At 47.6% G+C, this 16,922-nt stretch overlaps 9 protein-coding genes across 9 annotated transcripts; 4 read left to right on the forward strand and 5 right to left on the reverse strand.

Moving 5' to 3' along the window:
* Nucleotides 1-469: 469 nt before the first annotated feature.
* On the forward strand, nucleotides 470-1,864 carry N7462_003984 (uncharacterized protein; the record flags this gene model as incomplete). Its single annotated transcript, XM_057075710.1, has 1 exon — nucleotides 470-1,864. The coding sequence occupies one exon, from the start codon at nucleotides 470-472 to the stop codon at nucleotides 1,862-1,864; it is 1,395 nt and encodes a 464-aa protein (XP_056935215.1).
* Nucleotides 1,865-2,131: 267 nt separating this feature from the next.
* N7462_003985 (DUF3632 domain-containing protein) lies at nucleotides 2,132-3,092 on the reverse strand (the record flags this gene model as incomplete). Its single annotated transcript, XM_057075711.1, has 2 exons — nucleotides 2,132-2,605; nucleotides 2,754-3,092. The coding sequence occupies 2 exons, from the start codon at nucleotides 3,090-3,092 to the stop codon at nucleotides 2,132-2,134; spliced, it is 813 nt and encodes a 270-aa protein (XP_056935216.1).
* Nucleotides 3,093-5,817: 2,725 nt separating this feature from the next.
* N7462_003986 (putative isochorismatase family hydrolase) lies at nucleotides 5,818-6,513 on the forward strand (the record flags this gene model as incomplete). Its single annotated transcript, XM_057075712.1, has 1 exon — nucleotides 5,818-6,513. One exon carries the CDS (start codon nucleotides 5,818-5,820, stop codon nucleotides 6,511-6,513), a length of 696 nt encoding a protein of 231 aa, XP_056935217.1.
* A 904-nt stretch (nucleotides 6,514-7,417) lies between these two features.
* N7462_003987 (succinate--CoA ligase (GDP-forming) subunit alpha) lies at nucleotides 7,418-8,784 on the reverse strand (the record flags this gene model as incomplete). The annotated part of the gene is made up of 7 exons (XM_057075713.1): nucleotides 7,418-7,918; nucleotides 7,989-8,071; nucleotides 8,127-8,152; nucleotides 8,217-8,279; nucleotides 8,336-8,462; nucleotides 8,521-8,549; nucleotides 8,618-8,784. The coding sequence occupies 7 exons, from the start codon at nucleotides 8,782-8,784 to the stop codon at nucleotides 7,418-7,420; spliced, it is 996 nt and encodes a 331-aa protein (XP_056935218.1).
* A 317-nt stretch (nucleotides 8,785-9,101) lies between these two features.
* N7462_003988 (Elongator subunit ELP3) lies at nucleotides 9,102-10,883 on the forward strand (the record flags this gene model as incomplete). The annotated part of the gene is made up of 2 exons (XM_057075714.1): nucleotides 9,102-9,405; nucleotides 9,460-10,883. 2 exons carry the CDS (start codon nucleotides 9,102-9,104, stop codon nucleotides 10,881-10,883), a joined length of 1,728 nt encoding a protein of 575 aa, XP_056935219.1.
* A 560-nt stretch (nucleotides 10,884-11,443) lies between these two features.
* N7462_003989 (uncharacterized protein) lies at nucleotides 11,444-11,998 on the reverse strand (the record flags this gene model as incomplete). The annotated part of the gene is made up of 4 exons (XM_057075715.1): nucleotides 11,444-11,521; nucleotides 11,611-11,703; nucleotides 11,819-11,876; nucleotides 11,961-11,998. The coding sequence occupies 4 exons, from the start codon at nucleotides 11,996-11,998 to the stop codon at nucleotides 11,444-11,446; spliced, it is 267 nt and encodes an 88-aa protein (XP_056935220.1).
* Nucleotides 11,999-12,403: 405 nt separating this feature from the next.
* N7462_003990 (1-(5-phosphoribosyl)-5- ((5-phosphoribosylamino)methylideneamino)imidazole-4-carboxamide isomerase HIS6) lies at nucleotides 12,404-13,404 on the reverse strand (the record flags this gene model as incomplete). Its single annotated transcript, XM_057075716.1, has 3 exons — nucleotides 12,404-12,687; nucleotides 12,734-12,920; nucleotides 13,105-13,404. The coding sequence occupies 3 exons, from the start codon at nucleotides 13,402-13,404 to the stop codon at nucleotides 12,404-12,406; spliced, it is 771 nt and encodes a 256-aa protein (XP_056935221.1).
* A 163-nt stretch (nucleotides 13,405-13,567) lies between these two features.
* N7462_003991 (uncharacterized protein) lies at nucleotides 13,568-14,504 on the forward strand (the record flags this gene model as incomplete). The annotated part of the gene is made up of 2 exons (XM_057075717.1): nucleotides 13,568-13,921; nucleotides 13,977-14,504. The coding sequence occupies 2 exons, from the start codon at nucleotides 13,568-13,570 to the stop codon at nucleotides 14,502-14,504; spliced, it is 882 nt and encodes a 293-aa protein (XP_056935222.1).
* Nucleotides 14,505-14,617: 113 nt separating this feature from the next.
* Nucleotides 14,618-15,086, reverse strand: N7462_003992 (RidA family protein; the record flags this gene model as incomplete). The annotated part of the gene is made up of 2 exons (XM_057075718.1): nucleotides 14,618-14,910; nucleotides 14,975-15,086. 2 exons carry the CDS (start codon nucleotides 15,084-15,086, stop codon nucleotides 14,618-14,620), a joined length of 405 nt encoding a protein of 134 aa, XP_056935223.1.
* Nucleotides 15,087-16,922: the final 1,836 nt, after the last annotated feature.

Here is a 16,922-nt window from a genome sequence, read left to right on the forward strand (position 1 = left end):
CCGTTCGCCTACTCGTAAATCCCTCGTTATACCCCTCAAGGGGGGGGGGTGACAGTTTATCAGATGATGGACGAAAATTCATCACGAGGCACAGATCACTTTCAGTCCCCTCACATCTTAATATCCTCCATGCGTTCAGCGCTTAGACCGCGTGGGTCGAGCCAAGATCTGCTGTCGCCAGGAACTATGGTGATTGGATGTCAGTCACCTGATTCAGGGCCAGAGGACAATAAACTGCGGGGGAGGATGTAACATGTAACCTTTGCTTATTTGGTGCAGTCGGAACTGAGATCACAGGGGTCAACACAGCGGATAATCGTAGGCGCGTCGGATACATGCCGAGCATATATGAAACACATCCCTTGATCCCTTTCGAAGACATTCTCTCCACCAACTGTTTTTCCTCAAAAGAGCCAGCCAGTAGGCATATACCCTCAGATCTTGGAAGAAACACATTCCTTTGACCAGGATGCATTTATGGCTCCCATTAGCGTTCGCTGCTCTGGGAGCTAGCTATGTTATTCAAGAAGGTCGTACCTGCACGCTGTACCCCGAATCACTCAATAACAATGGACAGCCCGTTGATGATGCCCCGTCTGTACAAAGTGCTTTTGAAAAGTGTGGCACCAATGGTAGAGTCATATTTGCTTCAGGTCACGTTTTCAATATCAATTCTGTGATGAATACGACAAACCTGGAAAATTGCGATGTTTCGCTGAGGGGCGAGCTCCGTTTCTCGACAGACATTTCATATTGGCTTTCGCACTCCTACTCCGTCGTTTTCCAGGACCAGTCCACGGCCTGGTTATTCGGAGGTACAAATGTCACCTTTCGAGGTGAGGAAGGTGGCTGGTATAATGGCCAAGGCCAGGCGTGGTATACTCAAAATCGAAACCAGAGCAACCAGCCTGGTCGGCCTATCAGCATGACTTTCTACAACTCCACAAATCTTCTTGTGGACGGATTGACGATCATTCAGCCCCAATTTTGGGCGACATTTGTCTGGCAGAGCAAAAATGTCTCAATCACGAACTTTTTTGTCAATGCCACTAGCAATGATGAGTGGGGGACGGTCAACACTGATGGTTACGACTCCTGGAATAGTGACACATTACTTGTGGAAAATGCTGTTGTCAGCAATGGTGACGATTGTATCGCGGTCAAGGGCAATACAACAAATCTTCTCGTCAAAAATGTGACCTGTCACTGGGGCTTTGGTATGGCAATCGGTTCGGTTGGGCAATATCCCGCAACGCCCGACTATGTAGAGAATGTCACATTCGAGGACGTCAGATGCTTGAACTGCATGGAAGCTGCCTTCATAAAGACTTGGCAAGGTGTTCCTGAGGATGACAGCTCCAATGGGGATGCTGGAGGAGGCGGCAGTGGTTTAATTAAGAACGTGGAGTTCCGCAATTTCGAGCTCACAAACGTTGCTTTACCTATCCAAATTTCTCAGTGCATCTACACTGAGAATGGGCAGAACTGCAATACGTCGAAGATGGCCATTGAAGACATAACATGGTCTAACATCAAAGGCACTTCACGGTATAATATTGCTGCTTCTATCTATTGCTCGGATGTCCACCCTTGTCCAGGCATCAAGTTTGAGGACATTGAGATTGATTCTGTCAACCACACTTTGGGCTTACCAATGTACGATACAACCTTGCAGGATGAGGTGTATCAGTGTACAAACATCATTGATGGGTCTGGAATTCCGTGCAATCGTGCTGCGCCAAGCAATTTTGGGCAAGTCGTGACATCCAACGTGAAAGACGACTCTAGCAGTATAACCAGCTCTAAAACGCCAAGTGTGGAGGGCACAAAGGAGAAACAGGAGAAACTTGGATGGAAGATGTAAATACGTAATAATTCTCGCATAATCCGAGGATTCTGCTATGTTATTGCGATCCCATGCCCGAGTACCAAGTTATTTCCAAGCGCGAATGCGACGAATTCTCGGATATTTTCAGTGCAAGGCGAAACTCCGTCTAGTTGAACAACATTCAGCAGGTATTCAATATTTCGAGTTGATTAGAAGTCTTTGTTTATATTATATGGTTTTGCAGCGCGGAAAAAAGACCACATTCAACGCCTATTTTTGAGATCAAACCTCCCAAGAGGTTCTTTAGAACATCATGTTTCTCTCAAACATATTCATCATCATGATAGCTTTAATAGACACCTCTTTGCATTCCGCTGTGACTTTGGACTCTTGAAGAATATCTTGAAAACTACGCTTCCAAAATTGCCATCTTTCAAGAGACAGTCCACCAGAGCCTGTATACAGAGGACCAGAGTCCCATGCTTGACGATCAGGCCAGGTCATGAGGGTCACATCAAAGAGAGCAGGGTGTAATAGTAGATTGAATATGCTTTGTCCGTGCCATAGAATCCACTGTGCTGCACCCAAGATCCAGGCACTGCGAACCATTTTTTCTTCTTCGCCCCTATTTTCCTCAAATGCGGCTCGCATAGCCCACATAGCATATGTAGGGTCAGTTGGAAAGATACGATGCTCGTATAGATGAGCTAAAAACGAATTGTAGCTCACATATCGGTCCGGGTCTCCTTCATCTGGGCCTGGTATACTGGTGAGCCTCTGAAATTTCATTCCAAATGCATTTACTTACCAATACAGTGATCTTCCACTGAATTTTTTAAGTGTTCGAATTCCCAAACTTCACCTGTCTTAAGGTTGATTCACGGAAATGTCAGCAGCGGTCAAAAGTGAGCTTTGTCACACTTACCACTGGGTCCCATCCTCTAAACTGGTTCGAAAGTCCTAAAGATTCAAGCAGCTGGGCTAATCTCGAATGTACTCCACTTTTGTAGCTGTTTATCTCTGCGAGATTAAAGCAATCTTCTCCGAAACTCCAAATCTCATTTGACTCGGGCGCATTCTGAGGCAATAGCTTAAAAAGCGACTCTACAACCAGGTCAAGTAATAACGGATCTTTTGCCTCGACATAGTCGCTCAGAATTGCCTGCACCTTTTCTCGTGAATAATTCGTTCTCATAGTCGGTGCTTTTGCTTGAGTGTTGCCTATACGAGGTGTACGGCATACACGGGAGAAGCGAGGCCCCATCGGACAGGTTTGGTGAAATATTCCGCCTGGAAGATCCGGTGGGTCAAAAGAAATCAAGGTCTTTATGGTAGTGCTTGAAGACGACCCGTGACCAAGAGTGCGACGGAAATTCCCTTTAAGCCAGCTTGTTCTTGTTCTTTACATAGCAACACGATGGAAGCCTACCATTAGGCGCCCATTAAGCGCTTCTCGGGAAGATCAAACCAAAATTTGGAATTTGGTGATCAGCGAAAAGCCTTGTCATACAAGTGTTTCAGATTTTCGTACATCTCCGAGATCTTGCCATGCTCCTCTTCGGGCTGTTTTCAAGAAGTGAAATTTTATCACAGAGTCATTCAGGTGTCAGTTGAAGCAAAAAGATCGTGGTTCCAGATCTGGTACCTATCAAGCACAGGAACTCCTCGTTTTTATCACAGATTTGCAGGCCAACAGTGTGACGTCCTTGGCGCTAAAACCTATCCTTCACAGCTCGGGCCTGGAGGGGCAAGCAAAACATGAGCTGTTACAAACCCGCGTCTCATTTTTGATTGGCGGGCTGCGCGCCAGTTCAAATGATGCGATAACATTTTGTCATTCGCGCAGGTAGAATTTCTTGATCTGGTCGCGAGTTCTTTACATCCATTCTTGATCGGCCTCAGGAACTATTACATGAAGGACTTCTTCACTATCGATATATCATCATAGCAGACAAAATTAACAACAAATAGAAACACCATCTCGGCCGATTCAATATCAAGGTAGTGATAATAGGAAGATGGTTTTCAGAATGATCTAGTGGAGGTGGTCATTGTTGAGCCCAAGTTCAACAAATGTAAAGTCGTATTGAAAGTTCAACTACCGATCGCAAAATATACAAAGGTAAATCCTCTTTTACAACTACATCTAGAGCTGACATTCTGTATTATTTTCAAAGGTGGGGTAGGTTATCATATTAATAGAACATAAAGGCTCGATGACCCAGTCCTCTAGTTTTCTATCTTTATATGACTCATCTCAGTTTGTCTCTCGTTTGGCAGTTTGCTGGAGATATCAGACACCAACTGAAAGCTCTAGGCCTCTTGAGCCAGTATAAGATCCAATAGACGGGCGACAAAGCAGCCAGAATTTTATTTTGTTTGGGTGAACCCTGTAAAGCGCTGCCGTTCTATAGATAGGGAGACGTAATCTCACCTAAGGACTACCAAGCACAGTGTTCAACCTCCCAACAGGCTCAGAGTCATTTTCCAACATTTCTTCAAGAGCAACAACCAATCCGTTATTTTCCAGGAGCCGCTATTACCCGCCAGCCCACTGAGTCTGGAAGTGCCTACTTTGAATTTCAATATTCTCATGATCTATCCATCGGAAATAAAACTCTGAGTTACGAAAATGCCGGCCCAATGCTACTCATTCCATTCTCTGGCGAGTCCTGGAGTTCTTGCCAAGTCGGCTTAAACGGAGGCATCTATACCCACAGCAAGTACCTCGGGCACAGAGTCAGTAACAGCTAGCTAGACTGAGGGTTGGCCAAACCCCTCTGACATTTTGTGAGGCCAGGTATCTGGATAGGCGAGACAAAAGTCAAAAGCATATGAGGCGGATGGCTCGAGCAAAACTACGCCGGTCCTCGACCTAGAAATGTCTCCGTATGTCTCTTCCCCACACTCTAATATCCGCCAATTTCAAAATTAGCAAGCTATTCTTCTGTCGCGCAGTCAGAAAAGCAAAACTGCATGATGATCCATCTTTCTTTGGATATTTCGGGGACAATCTGGTAGCAGGCGTTTTTACTACACTGTAGCCTAGGTACTTGGCTCGCTTGCAGCACCGGGATTGGCCTTCTCTTTGCAAAGCGATATAATGATCAACTCTGCACTGATATATCGTTCGGTGCATCTGCTTTTGGATTTTACTTTGAACCAATCGTTTACATTAGATCCGTCTCGGCTTTGTTTACAGGGTTCGTTGCTAATATCATGATACCCTGTGTCCCCTTTTTGTATGGGCGATGATATTCAGGCTCCGTCTGTCAAATGAATGCATTGTCTGGTTATCAAGTTGGCCATTCACGGGCCGTGTATATGTTTGAGATTCAATAATACCGGGTATCATCGATTATTCACTCTGAGTTAATTCCAACTTATCTCCTGGAACATTCTTGAATCGAGCGGAAGATTTTAATCCTCGCCTCAAATCTCCTCTATTTGGGTATGGAGAAAGCATCTTGACCGACCGTAATTGTGGATGGTATTTGTAAATACCACTGGTACAAGTACAGGTGCTTGCTTGCCGTAACGATACTTTTATCTTTTAATGGAGACGAATCTTCCGTCAACTCTGCACCCAGAAAACATAAGCGAGCAGAACTGAAAATGAAAATTTCCATATAGTCCGTTAGAAGAGTGTCTTGGTTCTTCCATTTAGTTGAGTTATAATTATGCTTCGGTTTTTGAGAAAAAAGGCGAGATATGGAAAGTTACTCCGAACTTGGTATTCAAACAACTGAAATACTTTTTCATCAGTCTACCAAAAAAGCCACACATCTATATACCGCGAGCCATTTCATTAGGCGGAGATAAACCGGTCAACTTAGACACCCTTGACTGAATTAGTGAGCAGAGTGACTCAGAAAAATACCGACAGTTCCCGCATATAATAAGACGCCACAACTCCACTTCCCACACCTCGAGCCACGTCCAGTTTTCTCCTGTTTGTTTCCTTTGAAATCAAGAATCTACCAAGAAAAATGACCACTCTTATCGACCTAGGCCTCTCCACGGCTCTTATTTTGATTGACAACCAAGCGGGCTTTACAAACCCGGCCACCATTTCTCATTGGGGTACTAGTCGTTCCAACCCTCTCTATGAAGCGAATCTCCAAGCCCTCCTTTCCGCCTTTCGGACAGCACGTTCCTCGTCTTCTACGCCACTGGAAGTGATACATGTTTTCCATTCCTCTGATTCTCCATCATCTCCATTTCATTCCTCGCATCCATCGGGAGGAATCAAACCGCTGGAATTCTCAAAACCGGCAGCGGATGGTTCGGAACCTGTGTTCTGGAAGAATGTCAATTCCTCATTCATCGGTACTGGCCTTGAATCTTATTTGCGGCGCAAAGAAATTCGACAAATTATCATTGCTGGCTTGACCACCGATCATTGCGTTTCGACAACAGTCCGGATGGCTGCCAACCTAGGCGTTGTTGATCGGTTTCTAGACGATGAACCCCTCCGATTTAGAGCAGATGGTACCCGAGAGAATGAAGTCCGTGTTGAGAAAGGACGTATTATTCTAGTTGACGATGCCACTGCGACCTTTGGTAAGGCCGGAATAGATCCAGAAACAATTCATAAGGTTTCAATTGCCAGCCTTGATGGTGAATTTGCTGATGTGCTTGGGACTAAGGAAGTTGTGGAGGCCCTGGGCACAATCCACAACTGAAGTTGATCACATTTGGGGTGTATTAATGTTCTGCTATTCTTTTCCAATCTTCCAAATATACTACGCGGGGATTATGTCGAGATTTTGAGAAATTTTTAAATATCATTGAAATAATAATGTCAATTTTGAACCGCTCTGACTCCTTAACGCCGAAATTTATATTGTACTTCAATCTTGTTTCAACTACAGCTTCCATTGCCTCCCACCACAAATATTGTTCTTTAAATAACAGCCAGAATCTTCTTCAGACTCCCCATTATTGGTTTGGTTTAGTATTCTTGGACGGCCTTTCTACTTCTTCCTCATTGTCATCGCCCGGTTCATTTTCAAATATCGAGGGAGTGGGACGATTGAAAAGGTCTGTCTGTCCACATGGCTTTGGCCAGGCATAATGGAGCATATAATCCATCAAAGTTATATACTCCGAGTTGCCAAAATTCAACTCGAGAAATACACGAATATATTAAATATCTCGATGAAGACTCCTCGACTAGGAGCAGGCGATAGAAGGTTCGGGTTAATGAGGGCAGAGCTTGTAAACACCATCCTCAACGCATTGAATCTATTTTTTTTCCCTAGGATAGAAAAGAGATTATTACAACCATTATCCTCTGGAACAAAATAGAAGCCAATGTGGTATGGACATGTCGCGAAGGATCCCATAGATATTATACGAATGTCTACCAAAATGCACATATCAAATGGAAAGTAAAAGTTACAAGAAACTAATTACTTCAAGGGTCTCTAACACAAAGGAGAAAAGAATACAGGAGCGGCTTAGAGGGAATGGACCGCAAACCCCCATCTGATAAATGATGGATATACCTCAGATCCCCCAGGATTTCTGCGTACCAAAGAACATGGATATCAAGGGGAATCAAACGACAACAGCACAGCCAAATTCTTAGACAAGATCACGCTTGACAAACTCGGCAAGCAGAGTCTTGCCCAGGGAAGCCGGGCTGCGCTCAACAATGACACCAGCATCCTGCAGGGCGGCGATCTTGGAGTCGGCACCACCCTTACCACCGCTGACGATGGCACCAGCGTGACCCATACGGCGGCCAGGAGGAGCGGAGATGCCGGCAATGAAGGAGACGGCAGGCTTGTTGAACTTGTTGTTGGCCTTGAAGAACTCGGCGGCGTCCTCCTCAGCAGAACCACCGATCTCACCAATCATGATGATACCGTCGGTCTCGGGGTCCTCGAGGAAGATCTTCAAGCAGTCGATGAAGTTGGTGCCGGAGAAGGGATCACCACCAATACCAACGACGAGGGACTGGCCGAGGCCAGCCTGGGTGGTCTGGTTGACGGCCTCGTAGGTCAGGGTACCGGAACGAGAAACGATGCCGACGCGACCGCGCTTGTGGATGAAACCAGGCATGATACCGATCTTGCATTGGCCCTATAACCCAGGTTTAATGAGTATGTCTTCTCGATATGCCGATGGGCAGTGCCGATGGGTGTACACTTACGGGAGCGATAATACCGGGGCAGTTGGGGCCGACCAGGCGGGTCTTGTTCTGAGTCTTGAGGATATCGGTGATGCGGACCATGTCTGATGAAAGGAATTAGCTGATGTTAATCTTGAGGATCGATGTTTCGATTCGTACCGTGCTGGGGGATACCCTCGGTAATGCTATCGCGCAGACAAAAAAGTTAGTAAATGTGATTTTCAGGAGCTTCCGGGTCAAGGTACGCACCAGACAACCAGGGGAACCTCAGCAGCAATGGCCTCCTCGATACCGGCAGCAGCAAGAGGGGGGCTATGTATCATTAGCATTGTTTTGCCATTCTCCAGGGCAAGAAAACGAAATCATACGGGACGAAGATGGCGGAAGCGGTAGCACCGGTCTCCTTCACGGCATCGGCAACGTTGGCGAAAACGGGACGGTCGAGGTGAGTGGTACCAGCCTTCTTGGGGTTGGTGCCACCGACAACATTGGTGCCTGTGGTGTGTGTGAGCTCTGCTTGTCTTTTCTGAGATCGCGATGAAAGAATAAATACCATAGGCGATGGCCTGCTCGGCATGGAAACTGTCCCAAAAATACACGTCAGTACTCGGCGCATGGAGTCGGCTTTGGCTAAAGAGGTCGAAACTCACGTTCCCTGCTTGCCAGTAAAGCCCTGGAAGAGCACCTTGGTGTCCTTGTTGATCCGCAGGTTGTTCACGGTGTCGGCATAGGCAGAGGTGGCCTTAAGGTAACTCCGGCGCTGCTGACCAGCGACATTGCGGAGGGCCGAAAAGGTGTTACGGCGGAAGGCCTGCATGACTGCAAGAGGGTAATTGGAGGATGGAGAGGAGAGGAGAGGGTGGAAGGAAAGAGGTTGACTCGGGGAAGAGTTGAAGCAAGGAATCGGGATGCGCGCCCGGGAGTTTTCGTTCGGGACAAACCTTTACTTAAGCGGACCCGACTTGACTTCGGGTCGCAGCCTCGGCCACCAACTTTTTTTCTATCTAATCGCTTCACAACCCCACCACCGTGACGTCTCCGGTATCGAGCTCGATCGATTCTGTGCCTCCGTTTTCTTGAAATTTTTGCCTCTCTGAAGGCTCCTTTGCCGCTGTGCGGTGAAATTTCTTCATCATGGCGACTATGACAGTGACGATGCCGCTCTCGAAGAAGACGGCAAAGAAGAACAACAAGAATGTTCCCGAGAACGAGCGATTCATGCGAGCCTGTTCCGACATCGCAAATGCACTCATTCAAGACTACGAGGAGCAAAAGGATTCCTCAAAACCACGGAAGGATATCAACCTCAACAAGCTGCGGGGCACTATCGCGAAGAAGCACTCCTTGGCCACCCAGCCACCACTGACGGCCATCATTGCAGCCGTGCCGGAACACTACAAGAAATACATTTTGCCGAAGCTGATTGCGAAGCCGATCCGTGAGTCAATCTTGTTAGAAGTGGGCTAGACCCTGAAGCTAAACTGCCTCACAGGGACCTCGTCCGGAATCGCCGTCGTGGCCGTCATGTGCAAGCCTCACCGTTGTCCCCATATCGCTTATACCGGTAATATCTGTGTCTATTGTCCCGGTGGCCCGGACTCCGATTTTGAGTATTCAACACAATCCTATACTGGATATGAGCCGACATCTATGCGTGCAATTCGTGCTCGTTATGATCCATTTGAACAAGCCCGAGGTCGAGTGGACCAAATCAGATCTCTGGGTCACAGTGTGGATAAGGTTGAATACATCATCATGGGTGGAACATTTATGTCGCTGCCAGAGGATTACCGGGATTCATTCATTTCCCAGCTTCACAATGCGCTAAGTGGATACCAGACGGACAACGTGGACGAGGCCGTACAGGCCGGTGAAATGAGCAACATAAAGTGCGTTGGTATTACTATTGAAACTCGACCAGATTATTGTCTGGACACCCATTTGAGCAGCATGCTCCGTTATGGCTGCACTCGACTCGAAATTGGCGTGCAAAGCCTGTACGAAGATGTCGCACGAGACACAAACCGCGGTCATACCGTGGCCGCGGTGGCTGAGACTTTTAAACTGGCCAAGGATGCCGGCTTCAAGGTCGTTAGCCATATGATGCCTGATTTGCCAAACGTCGGAATGGAGCGTGACCTGTTCCAGTTCCAAGAATACTTCGAGAACCCGGACTTCCGAACTGATGGTCTCAAGCTCTACCCGACTCTTGTCATTCGTGGTACTGGACTCTACGAGCTTTGGCGAACAGGCCGATACAAGAATTACACCCCGAATGCTCTAATTGACCTGGTGGCTCGCATCCTGGCCCTGATTCCTCCGTGGACCCGCATCTACCGTGTTCAGCGTGATATCCCAATGCCTCTTGTCACATCGGGCGTAGAGAATGGAAATTTGCGCGAATTGGCTTTGGCTCGAATGAAGGATTTCGGAACGACTTGCCGAGACGTCCGAACCCGTGAAGTCGGTATCAATGAAGTCAAAAACAAGATTCGCCCGTCCCAGGTTGAACTTATTCGTCGCGATTACACCGCGAACGGAGGCTGGGAGACTTTCTTGGCCTATGAAGATCCTAAGCAGGATATTTTGATTGGTCTGCTTCGTCTCCGCAAGTGCAGCGACACCCACACCTTCCGGCCGGAATTCACCGGTCAACAGACCAGTATCGTCCGCGAGCTGCATGTGTATGGCTCTGCTGTGCCCCTCCATGGCCGTGATGCTCGCAAATTCCAACACCGAGGATTCGGAACGCTGCTGATGGAGGAGGCAGAGCGCATTGCCCGTGAGGAGCATGGAAGCCGCAAGATCAGTGTTATCTCTGGTGTTGGGGTGCGAAGCTACTATGCCCGTCTTGGATACACCCTCGATGGGCCGTACATGTCCAAGATGCTGGACCCGTACGAGGGCGAGGAGTAAGCACACCCTGGAGATACCCACCGACAGATCTCATTCCGAGATCGACCATGCATTTTATAGGCGTTTGGGAGGTCCGCTCAAAAAATAGTTCCTGTCAGATAACGATGAACAATGATGAAATGTGTATACATGATTGCGATATGTAGCAAAGCATAGCAGCCATCTTGAGTGTCAAGGAACAGAACAAACGATAATTCCGAGCGGCTTATGTACATGCAGTATCTTGTAGTGAGGCTATCGGTATGTACTCTAGCAAAATGAAGACCGGGAAACCTGCCCTGCAAATGTCTTCTTTGAAAGAGGCCGACTCAGCGCCTAGCACTGTGAACCGACGGACTCCTATAACTCGAAGGAGAGTGCATCGGAGGGCCGATTAAACCCCCGGTCATCGAAAACCGCCGGTTGGTTTCAGATCTTTCCCCCGCCTTCTCAGACCCTGATAGCCATGTTCCTCCCCCCCAGATTATACCGAAAAATATCGGGACCCAATGATTGCGAATCAGCAGAATAACCGTTTAAGACCCGAATGAAAAACAGTAGATCGTAGTTTTTTTTATTATTTAGCGAAGTGATATGGCGCCGCCCCTGCTGTCTCGAATGTGAAGGTAGGCCTGGAACCCGCAGAAAACAAAGAAACCCTGTTGATTTTAAAACGGACATCCATTAGCTATGATCCTGCCCTCAGGCACTATTGATTTGTTTGAAAATGGAGGTCCGCATGACGTACAGCGTAGACAAGGACGGCAACGTAAATGGAGGCAGCGACTGCAGGGCCATCTTCAGGTTCTCCTTCGCTGCCAGTGAAAGCGTGGTGGTTGCTCTGCAGGAAGGACACACAAGTTAGTTTCCATTTGGATCAATCCGAGGAGCAGGGAATCACTGGGCGCAAGATGGGGCGGGTATGGATGGGCGGGTAATGGTATGAGAGAACATACGCCAAATAGAGAGCCCAGAACGGAGAGGATGACAATGGCAAAAAGAGAGATGACAACGCTGTTTGAAAAAAAGAGATATGTTAGTTACAGCACGAAGCAGATGAAAGCCTTGGGCCTTGCCCAGGACGGAGCGGGAGCCTACCAAGACCAGGCGTTCAACGCCGACACAACGGGCTTCATTTTGGCAAGATTTGAGAAACAAGAAACAATGACGGTAAGGAGAGCCGCAATCTACTCAGGCTCATTCAAATAGCAGCGGGGCGTCAAAGAGAGAGGAGAATGCGCAGTGGTGATGGAAGTGAGGGTGTGAAGACACGGAGGTTGGCGGGCGGAGCTCATGACCAGCCCCTAAACCGCTTTCGGACAGGCGGCAGGCACTGCGGCTTCGACTTGAGCCGGGCCTTTGGAGTACAACTGAAAAGATATATCGACAAGCAAAAAAAAACTCTACAAGCTTGATTGGTTGATGAATGACCTTGGCACTGGATTGACCGTGAATGCCTTTTCATCTCTTTCTTCATTCTCAAGATTTCTAGTTCAATTGAAGGGCGGGTCTATATTTAGTTCGGCCTTATTTTCAATGACTTAATGAGTCTTGTTCCACTCAACACACTCGTCAAATGTCACGCCTGAGCCCCCGAAGATATCCAAGGCGCTTCCAATAGTCAGGTCAACCTTGCCCTGGCTGCTGATATGTACCTTCTCCAAGTCCTGGAGACTGCGGGCACCGCCAGCATAGGTCACAGGAATGGTGCACCATTCGGACAGCTTGGATACAAGCTCTTCATCCACGCCTTGTTGTAGGCCTTCCACATCTGCCGCATGAATCAAAAATTCAGAGCAGTAGGGCTCCAAAAAAGCAATTGATTCTACCAAGTGTCAATTGAGATCAGAGTCACGCGCACAGAAACCTACCTTGGTTGATCTCCATCTCGGTAATAGTCTGCCAGCGGTCCATCGCAACAAACCAGGTATTGTCTTTCCGTCGACAGCTCAAGTCCAAGACCAGCTTGGATTTATCGCCGCCGAGAGCCGTAAGAACCGATTCGAGCCGCTCAAGGGAGAATTTTCCAGACGGGAAAAGGAATGAAGTGATGATCACCTATTGTCCCGCATTCCGTTGGAATTGATTAGCGTCATCGCAGAGAACCATGACGAAAACGACCCCAAATATGAGAAGAAGGCAGATCATAGGGCAGGAAGTTGAAACCACTTGCATGAAGAAACAACATCTCACACAAATAATGAGTCAAGCCAATGCGAGCTTGAGCAGGGACCGCACTCACCTTCTCAGCACCCTGATCAATCCAATATTGCGCATTATCATCCGTAATACCTCCGGCCACCTGCAAACCATTAGGCCAGGTTTTCAAGGCCTCCAGAGCTGCCTCTTCATTCCCCGGTCCAAGCTTCACCACATGTCCCCCGCGGAGGTTGTGCTTCTCGTACAGTCCCGCATAGTGACCGGCGGGCAGTTTGGACACATAGTTGGTTTTCAGATCTTCAGCGACATTACTCAGAGTGCCACCCACAATCTGCTTGACCTGTCCCGAGTGGAGGTCAATACACGGTCGAAACTTGGTCATTTTCTCTGAAGTTGCAAGACTGTCGCCAAAGTTAATGAGGCACCGATGGTGATGCTGTGACTTATCGGGCTTATCGCACGTGATCAGAAGCTTTGTCCGAAAAAAAACTTCGATATTCCCCGGCTTGTTGACGCCAGAACTTTGATGACAGTATTCGTCCACTATGGCCTCCAAGATCAGTAAACGAAAGAGGGATACTGCTCCTGTGTCGCGAGTTATAGAAAGCGACGATGCCAGCCCACCACCTGCCGACAATGCGCAGGATATTTTCCGCAAATATTTCGAAGCGCAATTTGAGCCTCTAGACTTGCCTAGCAAGGACACAGTCAATAATTTGGACTCTGAGATGGAAGGTGAAGGCTTAGACGAAAACGAGGATGGATCAGAGCTGGACTCTGACTGGGATGGCCTCTCCAGGACAAGTGATGATGGCAATGTTGTGGAAGTTGTTGAACACCAGGATACTCGTCTCGAGCCAAAGGACATGATGAACAAGCAGGCCCGCAAAGCTTTTATGGTAGGTGCTTGGCTCTCTATTTCGAGAATCTCGCCTAATAAATTTGACCTTACAGACCGCAAAACCACCGTCTTCTATCGAGAAGCCTACCAAGCAAATCACGAAGTCCTCCAAGAAGAACGACTCGGACGACGACAACGACGTCGACAACTTAAAGCATGACCTTGACCTACAACGACTCTTGAGAGAGTCCCACCTTCTCGATTCAGCATCAGATCTCGCCCCCACTGGCAAGAACCGCCTAAAAGCGCTCGATTTAAGAATGCAGTCTCTGGGTGCTAAGGACTCCCTCTATAAGCAAAAGAATATGCCAGATTCCCATCGACGTGGAATCAAAGAGAAAGCCGCCTTGAAGGATGAGAAGCGACGGCGAGAAGCTAAAGAAAACGGCATCATTCTTGAGAGGCCCTCAAAGGTCTCCAAATCAAATACTGGACGAAGAGAACGGGGGGTCGGAGGGTCATCTATTGGCAAATTTTCGGGAGGTACATTGAATCTGAGCAAACAAGACCTGCACAGCATGCAAAAGAGTATCTCTAGGGGACGTTCTGGAAAGAGCAAGTCGAAAAGGGGCCGGCGTTGAGAAAAGTAATCCTCATCAATTTATCTCTTCTCATTCGATACACCTAGCCTTGCTCCCTATTGGAGTCCCTTTGACACCTCACGACAGATTCGATGCCGACCCAAATACTTCTCTCAGGGGTCGTGGGCCACTACTTCGATCTCCACTCGCATGTCGTCTTCACCGAGCCTCGTCACTCCAACACATGTCCAGATGGGCTGATGTCCGGGCATCCATTTCTTAAAGTTGCGCACCATCGCATCAAGCGCCTCGTTGTTGATAGGGACATGATATGAGTTGACTCGGAAGACCTGCTCCCAGCCTTTGCCCCCGGCATTCTTGAGGTTCAAGTCGACATTTTCAAATGCTTGGTCGATCTGGGCATTAATCTCTCGATGAAATACGCCTGTCTTGGGATCCCATCCACCTAGCATAAAATAATGGTTAAATATATGCTATGGAATAAATATCGGCAGAAAGGGCTTCTGTACCTTGGCCTGCACACTCAATACGATCACCGATTCTCACAGCTTGACTGTACCAGAAGTCTTTCTTGTTCCTCTCACCAACGCCTTCATAATTGTAGTATTTCAAGTGGGACATGATGGTGCGGTCCAGAATTATCGCTTAGATTGTCTTGAAGGGATGTGGTTTGGTAGTTGGTCGTATTCTGTCACTAAGATGCTTTTATATAGCCTTGAAAATCTTGCTGGACTAGAAAATCATCCACTTTCCGTTTTCATGGGCCATTTAGGCCTTTTTGTCAATGCAATTTAGCGAATAGTGAAGAAACGGCGGAATATGCTTTCCGCGCGGTGAGCTTTCTCGGCTATGACGACATTGACATACACCATGAAGTATATGTACACCAAATATATACATTGTATGTTCTATACGGTTCAGGAGAGCATTCGTTGGATTGATTTAACCCTTCAGGATTACTTGAATTTCTTCCATGGTCGAAGGAATCATGCTGGGGTTTCTAGCTTGCAGAATATAATTATAGATGTAGGTGATAAGATTATATATTCCTTTAGTAAGGACTATCTTACATTGAAGTCTGGAACAAGACCAATGTGGTCCGGATCCATCAATACAGAATAGACACAGCACGAGGAACGAACCTAAACCAAGTAATTCTTCATTCAATAGCAAACAGTCGTTGATCATGATTAATTTTCCGTAACAATGCACGAGGTCATCTCGGGCCGAAGTGGCTCGGTCGGGACGTTCTCGGCTTCCTAGTACGAAGCACTAGCCGTAAGGAGACACGCACAAACATAAATCACGTTTGCCAACCGTCTTTGTCCCGAGACATATTCGCCGATAGTGGTGTCGCTCGGATCCCATATGTTTCTCGCTTATGTCGATCGATATCGTCGGTAGCCTGGGTTCTTCTGCAACTTTTCTTTCCCCCTTGCAGCTATGGGCTTTAGGCTCCCCCAAAGCGACCACTTCCCTCCGTGACAAGGCTACATTGAAAACCCACTGTGCTGAACTGCATGTGCCTCTGATTTCCAAGTCCTAAAAGTATCTCTATTCTCAGGTTGTCGCGACATGACCCGTCCTTAGGTGATCCACAGTCCCCGAGCCTGTCGCGCGTGTCGCGGGCTCTCCGAGATTCAAACTGACCGACATCGAGGCCCTGCAAGCCCGTGTATTCTCCAATCGCGAGCAGATGCATCACGTACGCCATGACCTTGGCGTTGACACTGCAGGTGTTGTCGTGCATTAGTTGCTTTGATCCTACATTAGCGATGGAGGTTAGATAAAGATCTACCAGCTTAGGCAATGAGCTGCTGGGTTCCAACTGGGCCATCAGAAGCCATCAAACCGGACACGAAGGTTCTGCTTCGCCGTCGGAGCGCTGGAAATGCAACCATCATGCATAAGTTTGAATGGGATTCCTTGGCGAGTCCAAAGTTATCGCCAAGGAGGATCTTCACCGCTTGGTGCCTTCTCATTGGAGACTGCATACCACGAGTAGTGACACAACCAAAATTTTTCACTCTGGATTTTATGGCTGAGGAAAACCGAAGGCTTCATGGGAGCTCTACAAGGCAAATCAGTCACGATCTGACTTGTGTTTCCCGGATTCCAGGGTTTCATTGGACGTACACACCAAGAATCACACAATCGCTGTGATCGACATCTGTGCTCCATCTTCCAGAAAATCAGTGGCCTTCCGAGAGCCCTATAAGGCCTCAGATCATATTTCCCCGATGTTTCCGCTATTGGTTGCATAAAAATAAGCCCATTACTGGGCTGGAGAGATCTGCCTTGTATTAGTCCCACTCTGCCAAGAAAGTAATTTGATAAGACTAAAATTTGGGGCTATGAACTCACGATTGGTCAAGTGGCAAACTTCGCAAGCTATACTCCTCCGAGCCAGAGCGAATTTTGTGAATCGAATTGCGTGTTCAGAGTTCTCATACCTCG

This window comes from Penicillium macrosclerotiorum, assembly GCF_028827735.1.
Source record: "Penicillium macrosclerotiorum strain IBT 26536 chromosome Unknown utg000003l_segment0_segment0, whole genome shotgun sequence".
In the NCBI taxonomy this organism is placed as follows: domain Eukaryota; kingdom Fungi; phylum Ascomycota; class Eurotiomycetes; order Eurotiales; family Aspergillaceae; genus Penicillium; species Penicillium macrosclerotiorum.